Source organism: Leuresthes tenuis, unplaced genomic scaffold, assembly GCF_036924035.1.
Source record: "Leuresthes tenuis unplaced genomic scaffold, fLeuTen1.0.hap1 SCAF_6, whole genome shotgun sequence".
Classification (NCBI taxonomy): Eukaryota; Metazoa; Chordata; class Actinopteri; order Atheriniformes; family Atherinopsidae; genus Leuresthes; species Leuresthes tenuis.
Window position 1 is genome coordinate 26,752,477 of NW_027325360.1, and position 12,201 is coordinate 26,764,677.

Genomic DNA, 12,201 nt, shown 5'->3' on the forward strand with positions numbered 1-12,201 from the left:
TTAAAAAATTGTGACAAATTTACACCATTTAGGAATAAGACAGAAGCTATGGCAGGACCCCTCTTTTTGCTGGCAGCATAAAACAGTTTTTTTTCTGCATGAATCATAAGAAAAAGATTCCCGTGTTTTAGGTTCAGAAGAAAAATTTGGGTGTCTGAAATCACTGCCAAATAATGCAACTCTCACTTTGTTTGGAGGTCAAACAAAGATTTGAAAACGTCAAAAAGGATTTCTACCAAACTAAGGTCATATCCAGGCTCCTCATCTCTATCTCCATCCAGTTCCGAAGTGAGGTGTGGAAACTTTGGCTTTTTTCACTTCGCTTTTACAAATTCTCATCATAATAACGCTTCAATATCTGACCTCTAAACAGAAGTTGGAAACTCTGATTTCCAATTTGTTATTGAAATCACCACAACGTCACTACTAAGATAAACTTGCGAACTTTGGTGAAAAGTTAAGTGACTGATCACAACCTGGGACTGTTGTTCAACCCTTCAACTGTGACCTAAATAACACTGAACTCTTGATGCCAGTAATCAATTTACCAGTGCGCCAACACTGATCTGTGGTCTTCTGAATCTTATCACTTAACTTGTGGAACTGCTTTAACAAGTTGTGACCACTAGATGTCGTTGTAGAACGCATGTTATCCCCTCTCACACAAAAATCCAGAGGTCCATGTCACATTGAGTGAAATCTCTCCAACCAGAGAGAGTCACATCTGTTAAACTCATGCTAATGTTTAATGTTAGTTGACAGCACAGCTGGTGAACATCTGTTTAAGTGCTTTGTTTCTGCTTTGCACATCTAGTGGAAACAAATAAATAAATTAATGGAACAGTGACATTCATCCGTCCTGTAGCTTAACTACTTTCCTTTTCAAATGATTGGTCTGACAGAGGAGGCATGCTCTCATAGTTTAGTACAGACCATACCTAATGTCAGGATAAGTTTTAGGTAACTTTTAGTATTTACTTGTCTACTGTAAGAGCAGCTTCCCATAGAGCCGACATAGGAGAGCACCTTTATCTTCCTGTCAACCATCACCCTCTTTGCATCTCTCTGCTTGGCATCATTTTATACTACAGAAGTGATGGAGAAAATGCTGACACGTCACGTGCGTTTAAATGTGATATCTTTGTGTCGCGTAAACAGCATGTAGCTTTACACGGCAAAAATCGAAAGCGCTGTATCTTTTTAAAATAGCTTTAACCCTTTTGTTTGAGCGTCGATCATTTTGTTTTTCCCCGACATCCATTTGGTAGAGCGCCCTACTCCCTAACTGTAATTGTGTCTTATTGAAAATTTGTGGACATATGAGTGCGTGATGTATCTCTGTTGAAGTATGTGACATCTAAGAATGAGAAAGAAGAATGCAAAGACACATTTTTTTCCATTGTTTTTTTTGCTATTGTTGACATTAAAGCAACACTACAGAAGTTTGTGAACTTTAAAACCACAAGCTTCTGATAGAGTTTTGGAGTACACTGACTTTTGTTGTTCACAATTCACAAACCGTGCACCACATTGTTTTGCTTTATGGTCACTTGAAATTTTTGTAGGTCTTCCATTGCGTCTTTGTGGCCTCTTCAAGCTGACAACAAATTCATGTGTATGGCTGTTCATGTGCAGGGTTCATACGGAGATTTGTTTTTATGGTAGTGGTCACATTCCACAGCTGGAGGAGCCAAAGAGCAAAAAAATGGACAAATTCTCCTGTGTTACTTTAAAGGGTGACATGAAAAACAAAAAAATTAAGCTGTTAACCTTATTAACTATTTTTTTGTTTTGTTTTTCTTTTAAATGTTACAAGACATATCATGAGTATAAACAATCATCAACACAGTATCTGCAGAGCACCACTTGTTCTAGCCTCTTTGTTCTACCTGGCATGGGATTCAAGGGCAGAAAGAGCTGCCAGAACCAACCCACAGGTAAGCGATGCCTTTCTGATATTTTGGAAAACAATAGAAAATACATTCATTACAAATCTGAAATTTCAACTTGGATAAGACCTTGTAGTGTATTCTTAATGTATCTTTCTCTTCTTGCAAATTATGCACTGGTCCAAACCTCCGTCCATCTACTTTCTATACCTGCTTAATCCAACAGGGTCGCAGCGGGGCTGGAGTCTATCCCAACTGACTTTGGGCAAGAGGCAGGGTACACCCTGGACAGGTCGCCAGTCCTTCGCCGGGCTCTGGTCCAAACATTTACAACCAAATTAGTCCAATATTAAAAGTACTAAACAGAGTGGGGATTTCGGGGATGGATAACTGGTGGACTTTAATGACACACATCTGACGTTAAATAGATTCAAATCTGGCTTCATTATAAATAAAATACTGATCATATAGATTTCATTACACTCTGGATTAATGGTTAATTAATCAGATTAATTAACAGAAGAATATGAGCGGCAGTATTTTATGTACTGATGAGTGTTAGTACATTCTATGTTTAAAAGATAGTTTGACTTTGTCACATGGCTTTGTGCAAATTATTCACCACAAATATGTTTGTGATTGTAACAAATGGACAAAATCTTTCCAAGTTCTGACTTATTCCTGTTTCTGATTCCTTCCAATGAGACATAGTTGAAAATTATGATAGTGTCTATTATTCATCTATCTATATGTGTGTGTGTGTGTGTGTGTGTGTGATGGTTGGAGTCAAGAGGATCATAGCAACTTTGACTTGGTTTAATTTTTTCTTTTATATTGTGTATTGTCTTTTTAATGAAAGAAATTAAAGCCGTGAATTGTTATTTGTTGAGTAAATCAAGAGCATTTCAAACTCGACTCTGTATTTGAATGGAGTGGAACTCCACAAGATGAAATCTGATACTGGAAACAAAATGTCAGACCAGGTACATGTTAAAGCCAATCAGCGCACAGTTTCACTGATGTTTACCGTTGCTCTCCAGTCATGGACCAATCATAGTCAAATCACGTGCCACTAGCTTCCGCATTGTTAACCAATATATCCACTGAGTAGGCGGGGTTTTAAAGCCTTTCTGGCCTCTGATTAGTTCGTTGCTCACGTCTATCCTGTCTGGCATCAGGATCTGCTGCTCCACCTAACGGGAAGCAACGACGGCTGTTTAATCTTTCATTGAGAGAAAAGGCGAAAGGCGAGACGAAAACATAAAAAAATCTACTTCGGTAAGTCAGTTGTAGTTTATGAGTGGGTCACTTGATAAACGGTGTTTTTAGCTGTCAGAGCCATTCCAGTGTTTTAACGTATTTTCATCCCGTGTGCCGAAGACGGGGCTTTTTCCCTGTCATGAGACTGAGGCAGGAGGTGGGTCGGATGTAGCATCTTGATGTTAGGAGATGGAGGCCTTCATGTGCTACGCGTTATAGATGGTTAGATAGCTACTTGGTTGAGCCGTTCTTTTTAATTGTTATGGCGACAGTAAGAATTGGTGGCTGTAATTTGCTCGGTTAAGTTAAATCCGGCTGAACTCGATAGCTTTGCTGCAGTTTTAATGAGTATCCCGGTTTCATATTCCCAGCCAGCAGTAGTGTCATGTGGGGAGAGGAGTTTTCTTTCCAACATTTATCAATGAACTCCTTTTGTGTGTATGTGTTTCTGAAATGACTGAGTGATCTCCTACAATAGGATCATTAGTAATTAGTAGTGTTTCATTAAGCTGCTGCAGTTTTAGGGTCCTAATGTTGGGCAAGCTCTCATTGTCACATCAGGGTTTACTTTGATAACATTTAACATAACAGGCCATTGTTCACGTTATTTGTAATGCATGCTTAAATCAACACCATTTCTTGTTCAAAATGCCCTTTTCTTTAACTTTTAGCCTCTCAGCCTTCGGTCAAGATGATCCACAGCTTGTTCCTGATAAATGCCTCGGGGGATATTTTCCTGGAGAAGCACTGGAAAAGCGTGGTCAGCCGCTCCGTGTGTGACTACTTCTTTGAAGCTCAGGAGCGTGCCACTGAGCCCGAGAATGTGCCACCAGTGATCCCTACGCCACATCACTACCTTATTAGTGTGCTCAGGCACCGCATCTACTTCGTGGCCGTCATCCAGAGCGAGGTGCCGCCGCTGTTTGTTATTGAGTTTCTGCACAGAGTCGTCGACACCTTCCAGGTGAGACCCGAATGTGTTTCTCTACCTGAAACCTTAGACTTTGAAAACCCTTACATCCTGCATGTTTTCCTTGTTCTCAGGATTACTTTGGAGTGTGCACAGAGGCGGCCATCAAGGACAATGTGGTAGTGGTGTATGAGCTACTGGAGGAGATGCTTGACAACGGCTTTCCACTAGCCACAGAGTCCAATATCCTCAAAGAGCTTATCAAGCCTCCCACCATCCTCCGCACGATGGTCAACACCATCACAGGTTTTTACCTCTATCTGTCCTATCAAATAGTGGTAGTTTTATCAGATGAAATGTGTGCCAGTGTGCATGTGAGATGTTGGTGTTTGGGCCACAGGAAGTCCCGTTCAAACTGTAGTCACTGCAGCCTGAACAGTTAGCAAACGAGGCAGCGCAGGTATTCACACATGGTATTTATTCATGACAACACTTTGAAGTTGAATGTGGTGTTTTTTGTGTCTAAGCGTTCGATCAAATATAAAAAAAAAAAAAACTATTAATTTGACCTCAGCATTTTGTTTCTTCTCAGAATTCGAATCAAACTTCGGTTCATTGTGATTTCACAGCAGCTCATTCAGGCGTGCTGTGAAATTGTCCTCTACATACATTTCTCTTGCTGCTTTCCGATTGCTTGACGGTTGTATTGCAGGCAGCACCAACGTGGGCGAGCAGCTCCCCACCGGCCAGCTCTCAGTGGTGCCATGGAGACGCACCGGGGTCAAATACACCAACAATGAAGCCTATTTTGATGTGGTGGAAGAGATTGATGCTATCATTGATAAATCAGGTATTATTGGGCCCTGTAGTAAAAACGTTTCACTCTTTGCCAGTATTAAGCCCTTTGATACCCTTTAAGCACTTTGAAATCATCTTTACTGTTTATTTCTATAGGTTCCACCATCACAGCAGAAATCCAGGGAGTTATTGATGCTTGTGTAAAGCTGACAGGAATGCCCGACCTCACTCTCTCATTTATGGTGAGTATCAGCTAAAGTATTCTTTCTTTGTATGCGCTCAGTGGAGCGACACTCTCAGACAAACACGGGTCATTAGTATATTGTTGAATAATTCCAGTTTAAATCCAAAGAGAGTCAAATATCCTTGCTTAGAGGAACACGTTTGTGTTTTTCAGTGAAATATGACGGAAACAGCGTACGGTATGATTTGTACGGCTTTTCCATGCTTTGTTTATCAGCCATAAGATACTGTAAAAATGTTGAACTAGAGGGGGAAAAGGAAAACAAAGGCTGAGGAAAGATTATTATTTTTATTTCTCAGTCAAACTGTCCTGACTGGCTCAATCCCTCCCTCAGAATCCTCGGCTGCTCGACGATGTCAGTTTCCACCCGTGTGTTCGGTTCAAGCGCTGGGAAGCTGAGCGGATCCTCTCCTTCATCCCACCTGATGGCAACTTCCGGTTGCTCTCCTACCACGTCAGCTCTCAGAAGTTAGTGTTTATTTTCGTCACATTGTTGAAAAAACACAAGTAGATGCATTGAGAACACAAAAACCGAAATACTAATGAAATGTTACACTGAACTGGCTTTTCGGAACCGTATTGTGCGGTGGTCTCCTTGTTCTTCTCCTTCAGCCTGGTGGCCATCCCTGTCTATGTCAAGCACAACATTTCTTTTCGGGAGGGAAGCTCTCAGGGTCGATTTGACTTGACCCTTGGCCCTAAACAGACCATGGGCAAGGCCGTGGAGTCAGTCCTGGTCAGCAGCCAGCTGCCGCGCGGCGTCCTCAACGCCAGCCTCAACCCGTCCCAGGGAACATACTCCTTTGACCCTGTCACAAAGGTACTTAGACATTGTTTCAGTCAGATTTTGTGCCAGTAGGCAGGAAGAATGAAGGGGTGTGCATCACAGTAAGAATAAATACTGTAGTAATGGCTGAAGGTTGGTTTTGTTGTAGCCTTAAATTACCGTTCACTTTGGTGTGACCATTCTTTTCTTCTCTACTCTGTAAACGCTTCATATCGCCATTTTAATGTTTGTGTTTAACAGTTGTTGAGCTGGGATGTTGGCAAGATCAACCCACAGAAGCTTCCCAGTCTGAAAGGCACCATGAGCCTCCAGGCCGGAGCCTCCAAACCTGATGAGAACCCCACAATTAACATCCAGTTCAAGATCCAACAGATGGCCATCTCAGGTACACACACACACTCCCACACACACACACACGCTATCTGAACCATTCACCCCGATCCTGCTACAGCAAAGTATGTCCATGATTTAACTTTAGTTTAGCTACCTATAGTCTGTGCCATGTGCGTACAACACCCAGACTCTTTCAGCGAGTTCCATTCTTAGTTTAGCGTTAAATTCTGATTAGATTAAGGGCAGAAAATGACCTCCATCCCTCTTATTCAAGCAGCTTTCATCAAAGAGGCAACTCAGCTGACAACCACCTGACAGTCTCTTTGTTTGGCGAGACTGGATGACCACTAGATGGTGCCAGATGCAGCAACCCCCCCCCACATGACATCAGAACTTAAATTTGAGTTATACATGTATAGTAGAGTTGAATTATGGTTGTAATGATTAATCACTTGTAGACTGCAGAGTAGCTACTGTACAAAACAGTTCTTGGCCCAAAATCCCAGTAAAACCAGTATTTACTCTTCCTGTGGATGGTAAAATATTCCATTTTGAACTTCCATTTACAGGTTAGTATGGCATTGGCTTGACATGACAATCTGTATTTTTATATTTCACCAAATGATGTTATTTTCAGGAAATCAGATGCTTTGTGCTCCTCTTTGAATGTAACAGAAGTTTGGAGTTGAATTGGGATTTGTTTTGTGGTGGGGGGGCTTTGTGGTTTCAGGGTCGCTGTCTGGGTGCGTAGGCAAAAAAGATGTTTGATTATTACACTGGAAATAATTTCTATATGTATAATATTACAAAACCCACAGGCTACAAACATTTTTTACTGTTTTTATTTTCAGAGCTTTCTGTGACTCCTCAGAGTCCCAAAAAATTCAACCACCACTTCCTCACAATCTTAACAACCCTCCTGGAAAGTGGACATATTACAAAAAAAGCAAATGGCTTCAAAACATGTACGCTTTGAAGAAGGCCTGTAGTTTCCTTCTCTTTGCTTCACACATTTATAAGTGTAACCTTAACCATTTAAAGGAAGTACATTTGTGAAACATACTTTAAATGTAGTGGTGCCTCAGTGAGTGGATATTCTTAATTATTCTCTTAATTTGTGGACCATATATACTATAAATGTGTGTATGTATATATATATATATATATATATATATATATATACTCTATTCTGTTTGCCTATCCAGCAAAGGGTAAATGTCCTGAGGTGGTCACTCATGTGAGTCACTTATCCACTGCTGCTCGACATAAGGCAATTAGCATCAATATGAAATGAATGCTCTAAATCTCATGCATGAACCTAATCAAGGCAACCAATGAGGGCACTTTATTCTACCTCGTGAGATGCAGACACGGGCAGGACATGTCTTTGCCTTCCTTAGAAAAAGGGCACTGATTAGATGGTCATAATTAGAGTAGATTTCGACGCAGTACACTTTGTGATGACTACAAAAGAAGTGGGTATACCCGGTTAGACCTTGCAGTACACCACTAATTGCCTGTGTGACAAAGGAGTATAAAAGGCTCGATAAACTTAATTTTATTAAAGGGGAACTCCGGTATTTTTAAACCTAGGTACTCTCGGTGAGTAGATAAACGTATTTCATGCCAGAAATAAGGTCTAGGTTTAAAAATACCGGAGTTGCCCTTTAAGTCTTGTTCCCATACGAGGCGAGACAAATACAGACTGCAGGCTAATTAATTTTCATCTGTTAATTTCATAGTTTGGTGTTAAATTACCCCATAGCAGTAATATCCAGCTATGGGGTAATTCACTTTGATGTTGTGCTCAAACCACCAATGTCCTGACAAAGCTGGGAGATTTCAAGCTAGCTTAGTTTTTTTTTTTTTTACTGTTTCCATGGTGCCATATTCTCAGTTTTTGGAAACAGACTATAGCGAGTCCAGGGCGTCTGCAGCCCAGATATACACAGTCATGGCATTGTGTCCATTGCAGCGAGCATGGCTGTACATAGGAGCCAAGACTGAATGTTGTCTGTCAGCACTCATAGCCACAGAAACTGTGGCGCTGGATGGCTTTCAACCTGAGATAAGTGTTAAGTAAAAAGTAAGTGTTCCGTGATGCCAAATGACTCGAGAGTCCCAGTTTAGTTCAACCCGACAGGAGGATGACAGTCACAGGGGATGTAGAGTGAGGTTTAACTGAAATCTCTCCTAACAAATGGATTCCTCATCATTAATATCATTATTTATGTCTTTTGACAGGGCTGAAGGTAAATCGGCTCGACATGTACGGTGAAAAGTATAAACCTTTCAAGGGCATCAAGTATATGACCAAGGCTGGCAAGTTCCAGGTCCGGACATAAAGACTGCTGCTCTGGGACCGCTGGACCAAACCACCAAGAGACTCTCTGTGGCTTCGATGGGGATGGGGGGAGAGTTGATACATTCCCTGTGTTTATGCATTACCTATCATGGTTTACCCACACAAATTGGAGAGTCTTTGTAGCACTTACTAGAGGACCATTGTACATAGAAATGAAATCTCTGTTGTCAGAAGGTTAGAGCTCTGAGTGAGCCTGGAGAGCTGGACCAAGTGTCCTAAAACATTTCCATCTCTGTCCAGGCCAAATCCAACTAAAATTTCTCCCCTGACTTAATTTTCACTGACAGTTTCTGTCAGAACAGAACTAAGCTCTCACATAAGAACTTTGTGTCATTTCAAGCTTTGATACAGAATTACATTTCAAGCCCTCAAAATGGTAAAAACTGGACATTTTGGGACAAGATTCTCCTGACGGGGTTGTTTGATAATTCTATATCTGACTGACAGTGTATCACAACAGTGCCTCCTAAGGGGAGATGATGGCTTGTGCTGCATGGCATAACAGGTAAAGTTCTGCCTTTTATCATCTCTAAGGACCGCTGTAAGGGAAGACAAAAGCATTGCCTGACATAAGAATCAACTACATCAGGAAAACTACTGACACGGATTAGATGGATATGCTGAAAAGCCCTTGAGTTAAAGATGAGAGGTGCCATTTCTTAAAACTACATATGCTCCCAGATGTTACGGGATGAGCTCCCTACGTTTCTTATGTACTCCAAAATGTCCTCGCTGCTACCTGCTAATCAGAGTCATCACTGTATTTCTTATCTGTTTTATTTCGAATCGCTTCTCCATCCGTTTTCCGTTTGTCCATGTTCTGAGTTACTTGATGATTTTTTCCTGCTCTGGTGTTCCTATGCTGAAATATGAGAACAAGGCACTGGAGACGTCTTAAATCACGCACTTTTACATCTGCTGGTACTAACCTTTACAAACGAGATGGATGCAGAGTTTCTTGAGATAACATATCTCAGAGATGCAGTTTTCGGAGAGAAGTTCAGGTACATGTTCATCTGTTTTCATTCAACTTATACCATTATTTATTAAACAACACTTTCATTTGCTCAAGTGTTGCCCTGTCCTGTCTTCACGCTTCTCAGATTCCGTTCTTGTGAAGATTAGTCGGCAGTATTAACTTGACAGTTTTTGATTACAACCTATTGAACGAGAAGGATCATTCTGGAAAAGTAAGGTTTTCAGAGTGCATCACATCCCTCGCTGTCAGAGAAACTGCGTAATGTCCATTTTTATCGTGAAACAGAATTTCGAATATCGTCAGGGCAACTGAGCTTATTTGGACAAACGAGCACAATGGAAGCGAGGGAAGTGATCCATTCATGCCTCTGAGTCTCTGCTGAATTCAGCCCACTTTCTGCTCTCTTAAAGCTGGCGTACAGACTCGTGGGTGCTGCAAACGTGATGATTAACTAATCAAAGGAAAATAAGATGAATCAACGTGATGAAATTGGCTACAATCAGAGAAACATTGTTTTGCATTTTCTGTTTGTGTTTGCTATACAGCCTCCAATGGAGTGAAGATGGTGTAAAGAAATAAAGGTTTAATGTGCTATAACTGAGTAATGACACTAATTATTATGTTTAAATAGTTTCAAGTTGAATTTTGTGTCCTTGGGTATGAAATCTTTATCATTTTATCAGTGTTTAGGCAAATTAGGAAAAAAATTGCATTAAATCTCAATAATAGGATTCTAAAATGTCATTTGCAGTGATTTTGACCTGTGAAGTTGTACTCGCGTCTTCTTTCTATATGACTTATTTGTAGTTAATGTAATGGTCCATCCAGTCATGTTGAGATAGTTTAGTATAGATGGAAGCAGTCAGTAAACCCCAAGACATTGTGCTGACAAACTCCTAATCATTGAGAAATGAAACAAACAAATTTCTGACACCTCATTTTCAGCAAATCAGTACAGTTAGAACTTCTTAAGGGCGAAACCAGCCGTCAGAAATGTCTTTGGGAGTCATTTCTGAACCGCTACGGATTCCACCATCATCAGTTCAAACAACTGAGGGCAACAAACTGACGCAAGTAAAAGTCAGTGGGCGGAGCTGCACATATCTAGATGAACACCCAAACTGTCACACTCAGCTGAAAGGAAATGAGTTTGGGTGGTCAGGAACAACCCAGAAACCACCAAGATATGGGTCCGCTTTGAGCTGGAAACTGTTGGCTTACCGGTGTCGTGGTAGACAGTCGAGCAAGTTTCATGCTGTCAGTGAGAAGAAGAAGACGCCTAAAACTGTGGCCAAATATACCACCGGCTGCAATGACCAAAGGATATTTAGAGAGCTAACGGTGAGGCATTCAACCCCAAGATTATTGTACCAACTGATAAGCATGGTGGTGGTAGTGTTATGCTGCTACCTGTGGAGCTCGTGGATGAAATATTAAAGAAGTATCTCAGAGTTTTTCAGTGGAACCTCAAATTATCAGCTAGAAAACTGTAACTTGGACCTAGAAATTTCAAACATGAAATCAAGTTGTACATTTAAAACGGGCATGAAGCCTTTTGGATGCCCTTTCCAAAGTCCTGAACTCAGTCCAACCAGGAATTAATAGACTGTGCTGAAAGCACCTGGTCAATGGGCAGTGTGCTAAAGGAACCTTCAGTCTTCACAAAAAAGCCACGATGGATAAAAATATATGTCCCTAACTCTTGTATGGTTTCCATGTCAACCTGATACAGTCAGTCTGCTCCATAGAAGGCACAGTTAAAGGGAATAATAGAAAGTTCATTTCAGGCTCTGATGAGTGCCCATATTGAAGTATGCCCAAGCTTTTGTTAAATAATTAGTAAAATCATCTTTATTTCTATGGATTTCTTTGGGCTAAACAGTACCATTTTGACCATAGTTTGGATCACGCCACTGTTTTGTTTTTTCTTTACTGAAGAGGATAAAAATGGTCCCTTTATCTAAACCAAATAATCAGTGTAACTGTTATTCTGCACCTGAGCTTTGTGATGACGGTAGAAGTGACTCTGAGCTGTGGTACCTGGCCTCTGTCAGCCAGGGGCGTTGCTGGCCCTCCTCTGACCGCAGCTACCCATCCTCATCCCCTCCTGGAACCATCACATCTGGTTTAAAAAACGCTGGTGACATCACAGAAGCTTTCTTACTGACCTATTTTTCTTGGTGTCACTGAGGACTCATAAAGAGTATTTTAGATCATCTGATGCTGCCCTCACCGGTTAACCTCTCAGGGGCCAGTTAGGACCCTCAGCTCCTAATCGTGTGACGTCACCCCTCCCCCTTTGCTCCTGCTGGCGGGACTCCACTCCATAATTTACTGATGACTTCAACCCTTTCAAAGGATACTACCTTTCCTCTCACGCTCTTGCTCTCTCCATCGACCAGACAGCAGCCTTGGACAGAGTTATATCGCTGGGCTTTAACTTTATCGCTTGTTTTTTAGTGAAGAAAAAAATGAGAAATAGTTTTGGATCTGAAACTATTTTACTTTTTTTTTTATCTTCTCATACTTTCGCTTACATTTATCTTCATAAATGAACGGCTGACGCGATTGAGGGCGAATATCAAGACATCTGATGGTAAGTTATAACTATTATATAACTATTTTGTGTTTTTGGA

General features: G+C 41.0%; 1 protein-coding gene across 1 annotated transcript; it reads left to right on the forward strand.

Annotated features, from left to right (window-relative positions):
- The first annotated feature begins 3,063 nt into the window (after window positions 1–3,063).
- ap3m2 (adaptor related protein complex 3 subunit mu 2) lies at window positions 3,064–10,162 on the forward strand. The gene is made up of 9 exons (XM_072388497.1): window positions 3,064–3,167; window positions 3,821–4,113; window positions 4,194–4,365; window positions 4,772–4,909; window positions 5,014–5,099; window positions 5,436–5,569; window positions 5,714–5,921; window positions 6,129–6,273; window positions 8,466–10,162. The coding sequence occupies exons 2-9, from the start codon at window positions 3,841–3,843 to the stop codon at window positions 8,564–8,566; spliced, it is 1,257 nt and encodes a 418-aa protein (XP_072244598.1). The 5' UTR covers window positions 3,064–3,167; window positions 3,821–3,840; the 3' UTR covers window positions 8,567–10,162.
- The last annotated feature ends 2,039 nt before the right edge of the window (window positions 10,163–12,201 follow it).

Excerpts from the sequence above, each read along its gene's own strand:
- ap3m2 (XM_072388497.1), top strand. The coding sequence starts at position 3,841 with ATGATCCACAGCTTGTTCCTGATAAATGCCTCGGGGGATATTTTCCTG. Across the intron at positions 4,114-4,193 it reads GAGTCGTCGACACCTTCCAG|GATTACTTTGGAGTGTGCAC; the intron begins GTGAGACCCGAA and ends CCTTGTTCTCAG. Across the intron at positions 6,274-8,465 it reads CCAACAGATGGCCATCTCAG|GGCTGAAGGTAAATCGGCTC; the intron begins GTACACACACAC and ends GTCTTTTGACAG.